At 45.7% G+C, this 20,318-nt stretch overlaps 1 protein-coding gene across 1 annotated transcript in view; it reads right to left on the reverse strand.

Moving 5' to 3' along the window:
- Positions 1-9,399: 9,399 nt before the first annotated feature.
- Positions 9,400-20,318, reverse strand: part of LMNTD1 (lamin tail domain containing 1) — a gene marked incomplete at its 5' end in the record, with an annotated part of 75,306 nt that continues 64,387 nt past the window's right edge. The window contains 2 exons of the mRNA XM_084537008.1: positions 9,400-9,730; positions 17,218-17,309. Of these exons, the coding sequence (XP_084393134.1) occupies positions 9,727-9,730; positions 17,218-17,309 (96 nt within the window). The 3' untranslated portion in view covers positions 9,400-9,726. The remainder of the gene's footprint in view (positions 9,731-17,217; positions 17,310-20,318) is intronic.

Below are 20,318 nucleotides of genomic sequence, written 5' to 3' on the forward strand. Positions count from 1 at the left end.
TATCTGTCCCCTATGGATAGATGATGCAACAGGTGAGCTGCTGATGATGAGATGCTGGATGCTAATTTGCTTCTGTTGCAACGTGTCCTACTCTGTCTGGCTCCTTGTCCCTGCTCCCACAGTTCCACTCATCTCAAAGCTCTTGTCTGAGGATTCTTGGTGAGTGTCTGCTCTTCTCACCCCTGGTTTAAAATAGTTCAAGCCTCCCATTTTGCCTACTTTGATTCCAGTCCCTTCTGCCACACAACCTGCCAGGTAAGCTAAAGCTGCTTTTGTCTATCCCAAATTGTGGCTGACCAACCAGGAACAAACTTGACCCAATGGCTTCTGTATGGTCATGTGCAATTAGCAATACACTGAGTTAACTCTGGCTTTTCCTCACACCATCAACGCCTCTTTAAATGGCTTTGTAAAATTTTTGGAGTCTCATTCATTGACTCCACTCATGTTCCAGCAGGGTACATCATGATTTGTCTAGTTGTGAATCATTTCTCTTTTCACTGTCCTCCAGTAGCATTTCCTGGACAAAATCACAGCATACTTATGGTTGGAAAGCCCCTCTGGAATTCATCCACACTCCTGCTCTCAAAGTAGGGTCATCTAGACCAGGTCATTCAGGTCCATTCCAGGTTGGGTTTTGAATATCTCCAACTTCTCTAGTGCAATCTGTTCCAGTGTTTGATCACCCTTACAGTGAAAAAGCTTTTTCTTTTTTAAGGTGGAAAGTTTGGGCCCATTGCCTCTTGTCCTGTCACTGGGCACTACAGGGAAAAGCCTGCCTCTGTTTTCCTTATACCCTTTTGTCAGATATTTATACACATTGATAAAATCCACTGAGCCTCCTCAGCCCAGCTCAGTCTCTCCTTTTATGACAGATGTTCTAATTCTTTAATCATCCTAGTGGCTTTTTGCTGCACTCACTGTGCTATTTCCATGTGTTGTCTATGCTGAGGATTCTAGTACCTGACCCAGCACTCCAGATGTGTTTCAACAGTGCTGAACAAAAAAGATGGATCAATTTTACCTTCATCCTGCTGGTAATACTCTTCCTAATGCAGTCATGGAGGTTCTTTCATTCTTTACTTCAAGGACATATTGCAGGCAGATAGTCAGCTTTACTTGCCTAGTTGATAGTCAGTAAAGCTGCAGGTCCTTTTTTTGCAAAGCTACTTTCCAGCTGGTTGGCCCCCAACCTGTAGTGGTGCATAGGGTCATTCCTCCCCAGTTAAAATAGCTTTCATGACACATGGGAGATGCAAGATGATATCTTCTGTTCCTTGAAAAAACAAAACAAACAAACACATCCTAGGATAAGTAGAAGCATACACTCTCTGTTACCTTCCTCTGCAACTGTGCCCTATCTCCCTGGAAGAATGCTGCTTCTTGAAATGTTGTTTTATGCTAGCAAATGTGTATACCCAAAATACACAGGAAAAACAAAACACCTGTAATGTGCCACTCATGTAAGTAAGGAATATGTTGATGTTAGACCCTTACCTTGCAATTGTCATTAACATGAATCATAGCAAGGTAAAAGCAAGTAAGAGCATTTATGTAAACCATACAAAATGTGTTGTAAAGGTTTATAAAGGTAGAAGTGTCAAAAGAAGACAGAAAGAGAACCATTTATCCCGAGATCAAATCCTTAAATCCTCCTTCCCCTACTCCCATAAACTGATAAGCTGAAGATCCACTCTTAACCCACATGGTTAGGACTCCATCACTCTGTGCACACCAGCTCTTTAGCTTTGCTTTTGTTTAGGGTTTGTCTGGGGCCAGCTCAGGTTTATGTTTTGCGTTTCTCCCGTCTTGGTCCTGCTTACAGTCATTACTGATCTCATCTTAAAGAACCGGTCTCAAACTTCACCTCCTCAGACTGTAAAGTTTTTGGAAATGCTAATACACGTGCTTGGCCTGTTGTGTCACAAATGTCCCTGAAAAGGTGTAAAATGCCTTTTCGCACCTGACAGGACCAAGTGCAACATTCAGTGAGAAACATTTCCCTACACTTAAATAGACTCGGACTGAGCTGTCATGCAACACTAATGACTTACTTCAGGCAATAATATACAGTGGAAAGCTGAGCCACCAAATCTGTGTTTGGTGGGGTATTATTTTCAGGTGTATATCATAAATTTACTAGGGTAAATCAGAGCTAGCTTTATGTACATACATTTAAAGCTTGGCACCTCCTTGTTGACAATTGTAGAGTGATGCCTTGATTCTCCTCCCCTCCACATACCTGCGGTTGTATGGCTCGAAAACATGCAGAACATTTTGGTCACTTGAGTATTTTTTTTTCCCTTGAGAATAATAGCAATATCAAACACTTAAGTAGCACTTTTCATCCACAAGGTGCCTCACTAGTGTTAATACTAATAGCTAACTTAATTCTCCCTCCTCCTTCCCCTGAAAGTGCATAAAACAGGCAAAAAGTTGCCAAAGGAAGTGCTAGAGTCACTGGCACCCAGTCTGAATGCCGCTCCCTCTATGAAGCAAGTGATACAAGACACCCCCCACTAAGTTCCATTATTGCAGCTGCAATTTTGTAAGCACCTTTTTATAACAGCTTTTGTTCTTTATCATCCAACGCACTGAGCAAATAGCTTCTGGGAAGGAACACACTCATGTTTACCTTTGCTCTAGGTGCCACCATCAGCGCTATCCGAAATCCAGACAGACATGAAACAGGTGCCAGAGTTGCATATTTGAGTCACCATCAGTAAAGACTGACTCATAATTACAGTGAACACATAGTCTGTTTTCAGGTCTTTGGGTAGAGATGTAAAAACCAAATGTCACATTAAAGAGAGGCTGTCAGCCCTTCAGGTCCCTAAGGAAGCAAGGTTTGGCAGTAAAATGGGTAATGATATTATTTCTGGAACATTCTTGTATCTATTTGTTTTTTTTTTTTTTTTAGGGTTTATGACTCCTAGTCTTTACACAAATCAATTAAGCTTCTCTCTGCACCCCCTACATCTGGAAAAAGCAGATTTATGGAGGCAGTCTCACAGCTGTCTCCAGAAAAATAAATAAATAAATAAATAAAATCCATTTATGCAAGAGGAAGTTAAAGTGGAACAAAGACCAACCATGTCAGACTAGACTGAAGAAAGAGACGATCCAAGGCTATATCAGGCATAGGTAGGTCTTCAGTCCAGGAAAGTTGGTTCACATTCAGGCACTTCAGTGCAGTTCAGTTTGTTACAGAGGGTGGTCTCTCTCTTTTCCAGGATACCTGCATGTTTAGAAAGGGCTCTTCCTTCCCTTGGGAACAAGGAGGAAAATGAAGTACAATGGGCTTCTTGGGAGGCAAATGAGCACAGAGCCCTTTAATTTCTCCAGTGCAGATTCTTCCCCACCTTTGGACTAGCACCACTTCTCCCCACCCCCTTCCCTTCTTCATGCAGCTGTCAGCTGGGACCAGCAGCTGGGCTCCAGCTGCAAAGGTCATTCCCACATTAACCCCTGCAGGTCTGCCTTCCTACTCTGCACACCACGAGGATCCCGGACTGGGGAGATCTGACTGCGCCCCTGTGAATGACTTGGCCAAAAATGCAGTGGAGTTTATGTCCTGTCACAAGGGAGCACACAAAGTACTTCAAACACATTGCCCGAGGAATACTGCTCACTATTTTTGAATAAAGGAAATGCTATTATCCCCATTGTATAGAAATGTAAGGCACAGGAAGCTGTATGTCAGTTTCTTAAATGGACATAGAAATCAGTAGCTGAGCTGGAAACAAAATCCAGGTCACCTGCTCTGACCTGCTGTTGCCTCTACAGTCCCTGCTTATCTCTGCTGGGTGTATTACATCAGACATTTCATAGGTTAGACTTTGTAGAAGTTGCAGGAGAAAGCCCTGATTACTCAAAAGACAGGAGCAAAAATATAGACATGGATGCCATCTTCATTTGTTCATTCCCTCATCAGAAACATAGTTGAAGTGTAATACCTACTCAACAACCAGTTACCTACAAGCTAAGTTCCATTCACTTAACGCTTGAATGCTGATCAAAAAGTCCCGCCACTGAGCAGAGCTTCAGCAGAACAATATTGTTTCAGTGAAGCAAGAACCACTTCCATTCACTACAATTATTATACAATCTTATCAAGTGATCGGTTTGATCAAAGAGGTTTCCATTAACATTCTATATGGTTCAGTCCAGCAAGAATAGGATATTGCCAGCCAACTTCTGGCATATTTGAAACATTGAGAAATAACAGATTCCAAGAGTAGCAATTCAGAAGAATTTTTGGCAGCTAAGGCACAGATCTTGCACTCAAAAAGTAAGCAAGTAAGCTCCTACACCTACAAGCCACCAGCGACTGAAGATTTGTAGTGACCATAGTTCTTGCCCATGTGTTCTTAGTTGTATGCTGGAGCTGAAGACTGCTCCTCCTAGCCAGGTGCAGGCTAGGAGGAAGCAGAAAGGCTACAGAGGCAGTGCTCACACCACGCACAGGCACTCCAACTGCACTGCAGTCCCACCTAAGTCTTGTCTGGAAACAGGCCAGCTCTTGGCAGAACAGAAGGCAGATTTCTCATACTTCCTGATAATATCTTCCTCAAGAATGACTCTTCCCTCTTCCTTTTCTTTATTTTCCAAAGTTTTGTGCATTTATCTAATTGTCTCACTGAAACCCCTCGTTGCTAGCTTTCATACAGTCTCCTGTTGCGTCTACTTCTGCTTCCAATTCAGAGACTATCCAAAGACCACATCAGTCTCCTGCTGTGTATCAACATCCTCACCTTCATTAGTACTGCACCAAATAACACCATTAGTACTACACCAAATAACAGTATTTCTCCTGTCATGGAATATAACACAGACACAGAATCCAGTATTTCATCACCTAGGTTTAAACTTATTGTCCTGTTTTGTTCTCTACTTTTTGCCATTGATGGTGATGGGCCGACACCATTGATCGCATTAATGCACATTAATGTGAACTCAAAAAAAATGGGGAAGTTTAAATCTAGAACTCCAGCTGAGCTTCTCTCTAACAGGCAACAACAACAGCAAGATTTAGAAAGCAACTAGACTTAACAGACATATCCAACATGGTCAACATCCAAAGAACTGGCACGAGTTTGTCTCGAAGTCAAGGCTAAAGAGCTTACCTATTTCACCATTAGTGTTGTCCAAATCTCCGCAGCTTTAGCAGCTACTTTCTAGGACAGGAGAGTCAATGCAGTACGGAGCATCCACTGCAGCTGCACCAGGCTATCTTGCAAACATCAGCAGCTTCAGCTTCAGTCCTCTGAGGACTCGGGCACATCCTGTTGAAGTCTCAGTGAAGAGGCTCAGACTCTCATTCCAAAAGAGGAGCAGGGAGAAAATTTACCTTCTGGCATGTCTTTTATAAAGCATATGCTTATTTACTTTCTTATCCTATACGTGCAATTACACAGGCGATTACCTATGTAAATTGGGCATCAAATAGAACTTTATGGGAGTAAAAGTCATTCTGTACATCATGTCTATTTACACTGCTAATTGTGAAAGTGCTAAGTCTTTGCTCTGGTCTGCAATTAAAAATGAAGCCAGTATAGTTACAAGAGAGCAGGAGTTCCACTGTATCCACAGTTCCCATGTGGATACATGGGAATAAATCTCCCGTTTCTTTGCAGCACAGCTCTCCCAGAAAAGGCACTTTCAGCTACATCACCAAAAGGAGAGTCTATCAGTTGTTACAAATGGCATAATATATGCTCTCAAAAATATTTCTGTGACCACAAATTGGTTCTGCATTAACTGGGAAACCTAGCTGTACAATATATCTATCCTGACAAGCCTCTTCGGACAGGTAAGTGTCTGTATGTTCTGTGTGGCAGTGGAAACACACACGGTACTCAGTTCTAATGATCCTATGATGATTTTGGTGGAGTAATGTGGTGTAATTCAAGGTCAGTGCTCCCTGAATCAATTTTCCATGGTCTACAATATTTGCTGTAAACAGCCTGCTCTGTAACTAAGAAAGCAGAAAGGGTTTTAATGCCATCACTTTCACCCTTAATACCTTCATATTAAGCTCAAAGAGGTGAAAGGATTTCATATGATTTGTTCCAGGCTCGTATCAGACTTCATCAAGGTGCCTCCCTTTTTGTAGACCAGAATGGTGCCCTCTAATGTTTGTCTCTTCACTGGACTGGCCCAGTGTTCAGCATAAATTAGAAGAGCAGGAGGATTAAATCCAAAAGAGTAGGCAAACACTCTCCATGTAACCTCTGCCCTGTTCATCTGCTCCATGTTTGGCAGGTTCCCATGTTGGGAGCAAGGCAGAAGGTCTGCAGGCAGCTGGTGACTGCTTTGCTTCTCTCTTGCAACATGGGACTCCAAAGAAAACCATTTCTACCGTGTGACGTCCCCTTTGAACAGCACTGCAGACATAAAGGGGGTCACAGTACTGGGGAGGGCTGAACTGGTTTCTTTGTTCCTCATTTTTACCCTGGAGTCAAATATTCATTACCTTTTTAGTGATCAAAACTGTAAAAGTCTCCAAAGGCATTTTCCCAATGTTCTCCCCCAAATAAACCACACTCAGGAATGCCACAGGGTGCTAGAAAGACTTTGAAGTTCCTGTGAGAGAACTTTTCTGTGATGCTCTTTCCCTTATCATGTCTAAATTATTCTTTAAAATTACAACAAAAGAAAGATAGGCCATTACCCTCTATTTATTACTGTCTCAATTTAAAACTGGAACACATGAAAAGCTGCAGATAAGATCTGCAATAAATAAAAACATAGACTAGGCTATCTATATAATGACAAGATAATATGATAAGTAAAAGTATTTAATAAAAGAAAACCATCCCTGCAATAGTCCAAAACCTCAGTGATTCAGTAGGTTTCGCCCAACTGAGTTAAAACAGTGACGTTTTCAGTATCCTAGTAGAACACTCTGAAACAATGACTGCATAAATAACAATAATTAATCAAAAGCTCCTCCTACTGGTATTTCCCAAAGTAATGTGTCCTGGTGCAGGCCATGTCAAAGCATGTTGTATGACCTCCAGTACATCCACACCAAGCAGACACTGACCACTAACAGCCCAGCAGAAGACAGTCGTGCTGAGTGTCAGAGGAGATTTTGTGACAGAATGGGTCCCCCATTTTTTCATTTCTGTAGAAATTTGGTTTGGAAGGACATTTGGAAGAAAGAGACTAAGTAAATGGACACTAAAACTACTGAAAAAGAGTTAGACAACAAAAGATGAAAGGCTGAAGAACAGAGAGAGAAACGTTCAAAAACAATCTTACTTTTTGACATTTCATATGGTTTTGCTTTATTTTTTAAGACTGCAGTACCAATGTTTGGATTTCAGAAGTCCTCAAAAGCATTCAGTGTTTGGATCTCAGGTTCTGGTTTGAATTAACTCTTATTTTCAGACTCTGTTTTCCCTTAACATAGGCATAAGTACATTTTTACTTTATAATGTTTCACAACGATTAGTATGCCTTTTTTGATATTTGTATTTATTGTCTGTATGGATATGAAAAAAAAAATCTTTTTCAATTTAGATAAAACAAACTTAAAAAAAAAAAAAAACTCAAATGGACAGCCTTTTGCTTCCAGAGTCCTAAATCTTGCTATTATGTTATTTCAGTAATTCCCAAAACAAACAAACAAAAAACAAGTTATTCTTTTTATTGTTTATTATTCAGTTAACTTCACAATTAACTGAAATGGAAAAGAAGGGAAGGGAAGGGAAGGGAAGGGAAGGGAAGGGAAGGGAAGGGAAGGGAAGGGAAGGGAAGGGAAGGGAAGGGAAGGGAAGGGAAGGGAAGGGAAGGGAAGGGAAGGGAAGGGAAGGGAAGGGAAGGGAAGGGAAGGGAAGGGAAGGGAAGGGAAGGGAAGGGAAGGGAAGGGAAGGGAAGGGAAGGGAAGGGAAGGGAAGGGAAGGGAAGGGAAGGGAAGGGAAGGGAAGGGAAGGGAAGGGAAGGGAAGGGAAGGAAGGGAAAATCTCCACTTATCCTGTGACACAAATTGAATCAAGAAGAAGACACAACGGAAGTACACAGTGTGCTTTACGCTACAGATGTGCGAGCCTGTGTGCTAATGAACTAGCTGTTAACAGGCATGACTGTACTGACAATGCGGTAGCAGACACGTTTTTGGCAACAACTCGCATGCAACATTCTGTATTTTACAGAGAATGCCCGGGACCTCGAGCTCATGTCCTGGTACTAAGAAACAAGACTTCTTGTTCATTACTATCTTTTATGTGCAACCTGAAAATAACATTTTGCAATCTTCTAGATGGGCTATTTCAACTAAAACCCTCAATTTGCTTTTGCAAGCTTTTTTCCAAGGCCAAATCACCTTTGTGTGGTAGGCGTTGCCTCCATTTTGCAGCAGGGGAAACTGAGGCACCACAGATTCAAATCACTTGCCCAAGATGACACAGTAAATCTGCAACAGCCCAGCAATAAAGCCCAAGAGAGTTACCAGATAATGATAGGAACTGTCAGCATATCATTTTCTCATTACTTCATAGTTTGATGAGGGATAACACATTACAGAACAGCAGCTGTCCATGTGAAATTGCTAGCCTTAACTTCTTGTATGTGTGAACTGTTTACTGAAGCAGACAGTAACTGACTTTGCTCAGTCTTGTGCTTTTGTTTCTGTATTTCTTGTCTGCTCATTTGTCATCCAAGTGCCAGCTACAAGGTATTGTTATAGTAGGGGTTGAGTGGAAAATACAAATACGGTAATATATTCAGTCTTTACGGCTTTTTTTTTTTTTTCAGATTTCTGCAAGCACTTGAGATGCCTGGGCAAAAATATTCAGGCAGTGCACTTCCTCTGCTGTACATTGGCAGAAAATGAATTTCAGATTTGACCGTGCAATAATTCTTGCTCAAAGGGTGCGCACACAGCCCAGACAGGCAAGTGAAGCGAGACCTATGCATTCAGTCTCGCAAATTAGACACTATTTTAGAAATAACACTTCCTTGCTCTCTAAAAGGTGTTCTTTTTTCTCAGTGTGCCATTCCATGCAGGTAGCTTAATGTGGCTTTTGTCTGCTCTGCAAAAGTACCTTTCCCCTGCCTATTGACAGAAGCTCTCCATACTAATATAAGGGTTTTTACTGGTGGCATTTTGCTGTCGGTTGTGAGGTTTACTGAGAATACTTGGCCAAATTAATTCCTGGCAAAACTCCGACTTGCTTTGCAATTGAGCAATTACCAAAATAAATAAATAAATAAATAAATAAATATAAAAAAATAACATTAGTAGCAGTTGTGATACCAGTTTAAGGAATCATGTGTTTGATCATTTAATATCCAAAATCAACCCTGTGGCTCCATTTTGGGGTTCTCCGGGAACCACGGGCCACTAATATATTCAGGGCTGTACCAAGGGTGGGGCAGAAAGTCAGACAGCCCTGGATGTTCCTCCAACAGAGGCACAAAATGGGGAAATGAACAAAACACAGCAGCTCCTTGTGAGTTTGGAGACCAGTAGGAGCCCCAGCAGGCAGCCCCCATGGAGCTGGAGGGAGATGGGGCAGCCGCATTACTTTCCTGCTCCAGAAAGGAGCGTGCCTTGCTGCAGTACCCTGAAAACAGCAGACTGAAATTTCTTGCTTACCTGATCAATAGGAAAATGACGTTAGCCTTATCTGATGAAGCAGGAACCTGACTGCATAACACCACAAGCAAGCTATCAGGCTCAGGCTTCGGAGCTGCTGGTTTCCTCTGAGCAACAGCGATTCACCTTTAAGACATCAAATGAAAACGTGTAGAGGTGGGTCCAATGAAAGCCTCAGATACCTCGTCTTCAGGGGCCTGTTTCCTAGAATGGGCTAACAACTGCAAGCCGGACAGCTGAGCTACCTACCTGGCTGCAAAAAGGGAACACTGGGAAACCTTTGGAGTAGAAACAAACAAGCCATCAAACTCACCAAAACATTTGAGGGCCTTCAAAATAGGAGGAAATGAGGGCTCTTACTCAGAATACCTGGTATGGTGGTGGCATTCCTGCAAAGAGGAGATGTATGGTTTTGAGCCTCCTTTGGCTGAGGGGACTTCAGACCTCCTCACGTCTCCTCTCTGCGCAGCACCCTAAGCACCGGGTGTGACCTCTGTCCTGCAGAGCTGAAGGAGGTGACTGAGCCACGACCCTCTCGCCACATGCTGGCTGGGAGCTGAGGTTGCCTCCCAGCGCAGCCCAGGTGCACTCCAGGTGACAGACGTTCTTGTGCCATCACCGTGCTCAGCTCTGTCCCCCAAGGGGTCACCCCAGGAATCGATCCTCTGGTTCTCACTCTCAGCCCTTAGCGTAACTCCAAGCCTCCAGCACAAAAGCCCATCAGGGTAACTCAGCACCACCCTCTTCATGCAGGGGTTACAAGCAGGGTGTCCCTTGACGCCGGAGAAAAAGAATAGCTTTGACCCAGACATCTGATAATGCAGTTTTGTACTAATCTACAAGATTCATCAAGCTGGAGAAATTAAAAACTTCTGCCCTCTTGCAGATAACATGCTTGCAGGTAAATGCTGATGCCACTGGCAAAGGAGTGTAAATTACTGCAGTTTGAAGTGTGGTAACCTACACCCTAACTTACCTAACAGGTTTTATTTAACTGTAAAATAAATGAGTCCTAGCTTTAAAAACATATTAAACAACACTGCTGTTCATTTACTTGAGAAACCTTTTGTTTACTGATAGTGAAAGCATGCACAGAAAACTTATTACAACTGCTGAGTAAATGCCATACCACAGTCACAGCAAAAAGCTCTCTCTAAATGCCATCACTAGTGCTTGCTGCCTGTGCTGATCCATATTCTGCTGCTCTGGTGCATGCTTAGAGGTCCTTCAGCCTTTGGAGTAAAAAAAAAAAAAAAAAAACTCACCGAAATGTTCACGGACCTTGAACAGAATCTGTGAGCTTTCCCCTGAGTCACGTTAACATCAGATCCCCAATAAGCTACTTAGTCTTAGAAGGAACAAAGAAGAAAGGACAAACAAAGCTGTTTGTAAATAGCACACGTCAATGGGCCGGAATATGTTTACAAATTTCTCACCAGATTTCATGCAAATTTCATCCCAATAAGTATTATCAACTTTATCAATGTGGGATCTCTCACTAAGGGTGTATAAACCCAGCTGTACCACTAATGCAGGAGAGGGCAGAGAATGAGTGCCTTTGAACAATATGCTTGGTTCTGCTGCAGGTTAACTGGGTAATTTTGGGACAGCTCTCAAAAGTGATCTGTAACTCCAAGGGCTGCAATTCTGGGGAAACCTGTGTGTTATAACAGCTGCTTTCCTTGCTTAGTGCTGAAAAATGTGAACCACTAGCTTGAGGCCACTTTCAGCCAAACTTCTCAGCTTTCCCATCTATAAAACAGGCACAGAACTACCCTGCATTGGGTTTTATCCTGCAGTCCCTTTTTTAGGGGAAGAAATTAAAATATGCCAGGAGAACTATTTTGAGTCTACTCGAAGGAGAAACGGTTTGCAGAACACAGTTGTGAGATTACTGCATAGCACATGCTATAGACAGAGACGCAATGTCGGAGAAAACTAAATATGAGCTCTTTAATCCCAGGACATTATTTACACAAATGTGTTCTATTTCAAAACTGCCTCTAAATTATTTCAAGAAAGCAGAGAATGCTCATTCCCCAAAGTGTTAAATTATGCACAGGAATTGCAATTCAGTTCCAGTAAAATACTTGTTCTGATGCTAGATTTATTTGTCCCCCCTGATTAATTGCATGTGCTGAAAAGACCACAAAGTCCACAGTAACCTGAGGCCATTTTACTGAATGCTGCAGGGGTCATTTAGGAATGCACCATAATGGATAAGCAAGGCATTTCTCACATTATAACGTGCCACAAGGCCTGAATGACACACCTTCTGTACATTCTGCTGCCTGGGTTTCTTTCCAGAGCAGAGTGTTTTATGAAGGAGCAATTTCAGTCCGCAGACTAATAATGCAAGACAAGTTGCCCAGGTTGGAAACATGGGAGGAGTCACTCAGAAGAATGTTGCTCTCAACACACTGGATTAATAATTAACAACACAGAAAGAAGAAAAGTCTGTACAGATACACATTTAGGGCTACCATCAGAAGACCAATATCCATGCTTTCAATGCTCCTTTGGAGTATACTTTATTCAGATTAAAACAAACAAACAACTGTTTGACTTTCCATTGTAAGTGAAAAATACAACCACCTTCCTCAACCACGCCACTGGGTTTATCTTTCCTCTGGGCCCTTTCTCCTTCACTTCCTTTAGCCTGTTGGGCAGATGGCAAGCCAAACTCACAATTCAAAGTCCCTTTTCTGCACTCTGACTCCTTTTCACATGCTCAAATGCCCTCAGACCCATGACTGATAGACATGACTCAAGTCGGTGTAAGGACTGAAACACCGGTGTAACTTAAAGGCTGAAAAAAGTACATTAAAGTAGTCCAAGTGCTACCCGAAAGAAGGCTTAAATACTCCTTTTTGTAAGGGTATGATGTATTTTGGATCTAGAGATGATTTTTTTTGGCTGTGAACACACGTCATCTTCTGAGTCTGGCTGTGCTGGTAAAATCTGTTACCACCCTGTGCCCCTCTGCTGGTTGTTGGCCTCATCTAACTGCCTGTGGAGCAGTTCCAGCGAGCGCTCCTCCTTTCACTTCAGACAAGCTCAGGCCAGTTATTGCTACCATGCAGACCAGCCTGCCTGATTTCTGCCTGGCAAGGAATTAGGACGTGCTCCCACAGACTAAGCAGCTTGATGGGAACAGCAGTCTTCCTCCAGGAGACAATTACAAATGGCCAACAAGCTGCATGTGGAATGTGACATCTTTCTACAGCCTTACTGAAATAACTACACTGAGACAGCAAATGCAGCAATTCCAGTACCAAAAATGTCTTAGTTGCACCATCCCACCTCATCCTGCACCCACCTAGCAGCTTGTGGCCTCCAAAAGAGGCACTGCTTCCACTTCTCCCTCCCTGGGCTGCCCTGCATGGCCCCTTGAGCTCTCTATTGCTCATCGAAACAGAAAGGAAATAATTCAGCCCATTCATCTAGCAGAGAACTTGCCACTTTTCTCAATCATTACCACTGGTACTAGTCTTCTGCTGTGTGAGTGAATTGGGCCAGTTTCAAGCAGTAGACAGCAAGAGTCAGGGCCGGAGCAAGGTCCCCCACCATCATGACTGGTAGCAAAAGGCAGCAATGGGTAGGATCCCTCCTGGCGCCAAAAAGCCATTGCAGCCACAGTCCCTGCCACATAGCCACCAACTGCAAAGAGTTGGGTTTATTTTGTGTTAATCTATGAAAGTAACTATGAATAGGAAACACCGGCGTAACAGTAACTGTGCCACAGGCTCCGCACTGCTTTAATCCTGCCAACGAAGCCCAAGACAGACCACTTCCACACTGAGAGAATCCCTAACTCAGGCCTTTGAGAAACATTTGCAAGGAAGCGAAACACAAGTAGTTATGATTGCTGTAATTACTTAATTCATATTCAGTATCTCCATCAAAGAGGTTCATTGGCACAAGTGCCAGTGCGGACACAATTATGGTAACCGGCTGTATTCTGTTCGCAAAGCTCGGGGGGATTTTGTACCCATGGGGCTGTTGCACGCCTGGTGACAGGACGCTGATAGCCTGAGGCTACATTGATGATATTCAGTTTTCAGGGGTAGTGATAAAAAAAAATAAATATATAAAAATCCCCAAAATTGAATCAGAGCTGATAACTAGATTGAGTCTTTAGTATAACAACAGGCAGACAAATAAACACAGGTAAGTAGGCGTAAGAGAGAGGGATTTCAGCACTGCTCCCCAGCTCAGGCTGCTCAGTGACAAGCGTGAGCCCCTGACAGCACACACTGGGGGTTGCTGGATTGAAATGTACGAACCTTCCAGCAAGACAGGAACTCTTCACAGGCTACACGGTACAGATGGTGCTTGTTTTCCTCTCCTCTGCCAGCTCACGCCCTGCCTCTCCACCTGATCCTGCCCCTCAGGATGAGCCTTCTGCTCAGCAGCCACAGGGGACTGCTAAGCGCGGCTGTCCCTGCTCCCCAGCCCCATCACGTGAAAGCTTCTGCGCTCACAAAAGCCTCCATCCTCCCACCCGCCTCCGGTATCTGATCATTTTAAATCTGGAAGTGGTTCGTTTCTTTGTATGTACAGAGTCGAGGGGTGGGGGCTGAGAATCCTTTGTATTAGTGACCAAGACGTTGACTGCTAGGCAGATGGTGCTTGCCAGTGACACTCCACAAGTTTAACTTTTTGGATCTGGCTGGTTTGCGCTTTCATTTATTGTGAAATTCAATTCAGAGCAGGAAGAAGCCACAGCACTACTGGCTGAGGCAATGTCATACACTGAAACGGTCAAGAAGTTCACTACATAAATTTCCGTAAATTCACTTAAACTGCAGAGTGTATTAAAACCCACAGCTTTAAAACTGAATGTAGACATCACAGTCATTTTCAAGTGGATGCCAACAACAGTGCAAGTAGCAGGGTTAGAATAAACAGAAAAAAGCCACAACCCAAGTGAAACTGCTCGCTTGAAGCACATTCCATCTATGAAATATGTTTCGTCTTCTCTCCCACTGTGGCAGTGATGAGATCCTTAACAAAAAAGGAAATTGGCAGCCTGAGCATTTCAAAAAGCCTTGTAAGACGTACTTACCCACCACAGCATTTTAGCATACAGGTTCTGCAAGGGCCTGACCCAAAGACTGCTAAAATCAGCAAGTCTTTGCACTGATTGAATGGATTGAATGATTTAGTTTTAAGAGCACAAGAATAAGAAATCTGTTGCTCTTTTTACTGATTTACTCACAGCGTCTTTCCCTTTCCCAGATCCACTTACGCTTTATCCTGGAAACTACTGCCATGCGCTGATAAACAGGGGTCAAGTCAATCTGCACACTCACAGTACTATTGAGGTAAATTGTTTGTTGGGAACTAGCAGCACAAATTTCAGGCTACTGGGAGCCCTGCAGTCAGTCAGCTCTACACAGAGGTAGGCTCGGTGTGTGTGTGTGCGCGCTATTTACTTATTTATTTTAATGCCTTTTTATTTGTTTATTTGTTTTGTTTCCTTCTTCCTTTCCTGGTTGCTTGAAGAAATCCTAATAAAAGCCAGAGGGAAACCTATCCGTCTGCCTCTGGTGGGAAGTGTGCCTAACCTTAAGAGCTAGAGCATCTCCTCTCAAACCCACTAGCAGTGAGCGTGCTGCCTCGCCAAAAGGCACGTTGCTGAGGCTTTTTTTAAAGCACGAGAAGAGACATTTGCAATTCTTATTACAGTCAGTGCTCAGTGGTATCGTGAGGCAAGCAGCCATGTGCGGTGGGTCTGCATGAAAACACGCACAGCTACAGAGGGCTGGGTCTCTGAGCAAAGGGGTAAACGCTACAGATTTCAACAGCGCTGGATGCTGTGAATCCAACACTGCACAAGGGGGAAATTGTACTGGAAAGAGCAGCAGCTCGGTGACTCTCAGCAAGCCTGTGCATTCTGACAGGGGACTCCTCGGGTCCCATTTCCTCAGAGAAGACTCATGTAAGGGCAGGCTTGCGAGACGGGCTCAGAGTCACCGCCGCCTTACCTCACCGCTTATGTCAGCGCGAGGCGGTTACAAAACCCTGCCGCTTCGTTACCGCCTGGAGCAGACGCACGCACCAGCCCCGGGACCTCAGGCACTCCTAAGGCGCCACACCTGGGCGCAAAGTCCCAATAAAACAACAACAAAAAATAGAACGGAAAAGCAACCCGGACCCACAAGCCAGCCCTGACAGAAGCGACTTTATTTTTTGAACTGAGAGCGCCCGGACTGTTTCAGCCTCGGCACCTCGCGCTGTGGGGCGGCCGGGCGCACCTCAGCGGCTGTAACGGCCGTAACGGCTTCAACGGCTCGCGGGCCCCCCCCCGCCCCCTCCCGATCGCACGTGCCCCGCCACCACCACCGCCGCCGCCGCCCAGCGCTGTGCGGCGCCTCCCAGGGGCTCTTTAAATAGCGTCTATAAATACAACGGCACAAGCCGCCTCCCCATTGGCCGCCGCCGCCCGGCTGATTTGCATATGCCGGAGGCGGGGCCTCCGGGTCACGTGGGGGCGGGGCGCGAGTTGTGCAAGCGCGCGCTGACCCATTTCCCGCCGGGGCGGCGGCGCCTGGCGCTTGGCTCGCTGCACTGCACGGCACTGCTCGGCACTGCTCGGCACTGCACTGCACTGCACGGCACGGCACGGCACGGCATCACATTGCATTCTATTGTGGTGCACTGCACTGCCTTGCCTTGCCGTGCCTTGCTTTGCCCAGCACTGCTCTGTGCAGCTTCACGTAGCATTGTGCTACCCTGCATGGCTCATTGCATTTTATCACTTTTGCACATTACCAGCAAATGCTCAAGCGGTGTCAGTGTGTCTGAGGCTGCTTGAGTCCCTGGCTCTGCGTGGGGTGTGCAGCTGGCCGCGAGAGGAGGCCAGAAAACACCACCCTGCCTCCTCCAGCAAACAGCGTGCAGAGGGTTCAGAGCCGGGCTGAAAAGAGCACGTTTCACGCTCCCGCTGGTGTATTTCTGGAATTAGGTGGGGTGGGAAAGACAAACAAGGCCCTTGAAACTGTGGACGTCAGTAGTGTGTCATGCTAGGGTCAGTGGCTGACAACGAGGGGAGGGAGTGTGGAGCTGGAAGTGCCGGAGGCAGTGGGGCGAGAGGGGGAAGCCCAGGACATCCGTGCAGGATGCTGCCAGCACCCACTTCCCGCAGCACGGAGCTGCTTCATGCAGCACTGGGTGCTGGGCCTTCACGGGGGCAGCCCCATCACCCCTGACAAAGCAGCCCCACTCTGGAAGCAGTAGCTGTGTGAAAGATCATGAGGGTGCTTTGCAGGAGCAAAATGCGGTCCCTGTGTGAGGAGTGCTGCTCCTGTGAGAAATAATGTAAGAAAACGCTGAGATTCCTTTGCACAAAGGTCTGGAATCTTGACAACTCCCAGAATTTCCACCGCTGCCCCTGTTTCTCTGCTGGGCACAGGCCCTCCCTCTGTCACCCACTGAAGGAGCACTCCCTGTGCTGCTGAATTCCTCAGGCCAAAGCAGGCGGGGTGCAGATGCTTGCCTTTTATTTTCATCTTCTTAGCACTTAGCAAAGTGACTGGGAGTTGTCAGAATGTGGGAATTCATCTCAGGGCTCGGATATCCAGTGTTTTCCTCAGACCTATGGCACCTACCTCGTGTGCTTGTAAGAGCATCTCAGCTTTCCCTGAAGGCAAAGGGGACACTTCTGGATCTTGTGTCCAGGCAGGAAGACGAACGAGGGCAGCTAAAAGGGAAGAGGGGCAGGGAGAAAACAATCAAATTCTGGTGCAAAACATGTCAGAACGTTGCTGCACAAACAGTGGAGCTCAGGATTTCTGCACTCTCGGTGTCGGCAGCATTGCCGCACCAAAGGAGTCAGCACGTTCCCCACTTGCGTGCTGCACTTCCCGGCAATTTCACTCCAGCTGTGCTGACCCAGATCTGCCTGAGGAGCTGATGTGGTTTTGAGCATGATCTTAAATACACTTTTAATTTTTGAGCAGCTGTAATTAAACACAACTTTATTTAAACACATCCAGACATGCGCAGCACCGTGTAGCAGCCGAGCGGCTGCTGCTGCCGCAACCTGGACACACCACAGCCAAACTGGATGGGCCATCGGAGGGCTTGTTCAGTGAGAGAAGGAAGAAAGCAGAGTGAAAAGAAAAAGGAAACAAAAAGAGAGTTGACAACTGCAGGCCACAGGTCGGAGTTGTACTGCTGGGTGACATGGTATGGCTCTGAAAAAAGGCAGAAAATGGGTGCACCACTGTGTGTGTGCAACTTCTGGCAGCAGCTAGCATCTTGTGCCTGCACTTTTTTCCCTGCCCTGGCTTTGCCATTTCGGCTGGTGGGGAGAGAAGCCAATACACTATAGTTTTTGTCTGCCAAAGCAAGCCATTGCTGCATCCTAAAGAAGCAGTTTTGATTCGCAAGAGGCCATCGATGACGGAGGTGACGGTGCAAGCAGCACTCAGCGAAGGGCTGTAGCTCCCACCTTGCCCTGCTCTGCCAATGTGCGACAGCCCCAGCAAGGCTGCAGTGTGCCACCGGGGCTGTTTGCCCTTCCCACTGCAGCATCGGCTTGGTGGTGTGGTGAGGTGTGTTTGCACAAGTAGTGCAGTCATCACATCTCCAGTTTTCCTCCAGAAGGCACATATAGCTGGAGCCCGACGTTGAGAAAACACAGAACACTAAGGCAGGAAGATTTTGTTGTGATAGTAGATTTAAAGGAACGACAGATAGCATGGCTCTACAGTAATTTATTCTGGTGTAAATTTGCTGCAAAGTACTTCTAAATCTGCCTGCTAACACTTAGACCCGTTTTATACTATAATAAATAACCGCACAAGATGCAGATCCATAAAGGTCCAGGCTTGTGATCTGGGAGCAGTCACACCATGAAGCCAGCCAAGTCCTATCGAACCCTATATTACTTCTAGCATTTCTGTACTGCTCTATGCTCTTGCGGGTGCCAGGTTATCCCGAACTTTATTAAACACCGCTTTGCAAATTACTTTGAACCAAATCCTGCTGAGACAATAAATAACCAGTCCTACCCAGGTGCACCTCTGGCAAATGAAAACTGCACCAATGCAGAAAAAGTGCTGGAGCAGCGGGACGGGCAGACAGGCCAGCCAAACACCGAAGCTGGCAGTGGGAAGGACGGGGCTGCCTAAGCAGGGATGCCTGATGCTATTTTGGGCAGGCGTGTGGATCCCTCTCAGCCCTTCCCTGCCAGTCCAGAAGGGCGTGGGTCTCTTATGGGTTGCATGTCAGACGTGCCTGTCTTGTATGGATGTTTTGGGTATTCTAGGATGGGTAAAGCAGCCATTCAGGGGCTGGGCAGGGTAAACTAAGGCACTTAAAATAGCATTGCGTGACTGCATTTAGGCAAATGAGCATGGCCGTGGCATGTCTGAAACCATGCCCAGTTATGTCATTTTGATACCTGGCTCACTGCAGAAGGTAGACTTGGATGGCAGAACTACAGATTACTCAAGATGCAGTGCTTAGAAAAAAAAATAAGGTCAAAAATTAGTGTTGCTGCCTTTGGAGGTAGGTGGAAACAGAAAGGGTCTTTTCTGGGGGGCTGAGGGTCACAATCTTCAGAGTTCTGGTTCCCTCTCGGTCAAGCCTCAGACTGCTCACACATGAGCAGACCTTGTCCTCAGCCTGACTCCTGCAGCCAAGACTCTGCCTTGGACACTTGGTGCAGACTGAGAGCGCAAACAAGTGCATCAGGCATGCGTGGCTCCCTGCTAACTCCATGGATTGGAAATCGTCTGACTGCATCCTGCAAAGAAAAGGAGAAGTGAGGCTCTTCAGAGGAAGAGCTTGCTGGAGGAACTCGTGAGGCTTCTCCCTGCTCAGAGTGTCTGCAGCAGCCAGGGAGGGGAATAGAATTGTCTTTTGTATACAGTCTTTATGGACACACAGGATACACCAAGCTTGCATCTGACTCACACCTTTCTTTGTCACCCAAGTGAGGCAGCTCTGTGTGGCCTGCACGCCGTCTGGCTGCACAGCCGGTAGGATGGCACTGGGACGCAGCTCCACAGGAGGAGCCAGATCCAGCCAAGCCATGCAGCAAAAACCCCTGTGTCAGTGCAAGCTCATCCCTAAACAGCACTGAACTGTAAGGTTGCCACGTTTCATGGGCTTGGAGAGCAGAGCCATGGCCTGTTTGCCACTGTGTGGGTGGTGCACAAAGAAACAGTGAGGTTGGCCCCGGGGGACGTGAGCTGGGCTGCGGGTGCTTGGCCTCAGGGCCAGAGAATGGGCCCAGGGCAATGTGTTTGCTCATACATGTGTTAATCACCATCAGTGACCCCTTGGACTGTTTTGCTGGGAAGGACGTAAGTGCAAGAATTAATTGTCTGGTACCACTGTTTTGGCTGCTGATGTGATCTTAGGGGCTGTCACTCAGTTTGGAGGCTTTCTACAGAAAAAAAAAAAAAAAAAAAAAAAAAAAAAAAAAAAAAAAAGAGAGAGAGAAACCTCGACCCCTGCCTTGGCAGATGTTTGGTGCGGAAACTTCAGTGGGGTACCACCCTGTCCTTCTGAGGTCCTCCTTGCACTATGCTTGCATGTCAGGATGCTTCTGAGGGTGAGTTACACAGCCAGAAATACCCAGATGATGGAGACAGCTGGTATCCATTGCTTGGCACAGCATGGTCCAGTCCTCTCCTATATCTCACACAACATTTGGGCTCCACTTTTGTCCTCCCCTAGTCCTATTTTAAGGCCCAGG

This window comes from Aythya ferina (assembly GCF_964211825.1).
Source record: "Aythya ferina genome assembly, chromosome: 1".
Lineage (NCBI taxonomy): Eukaryota > Metazoa > Chordata > Aves > Anseriformes > Anatidae > Aythya > Aythya ferina.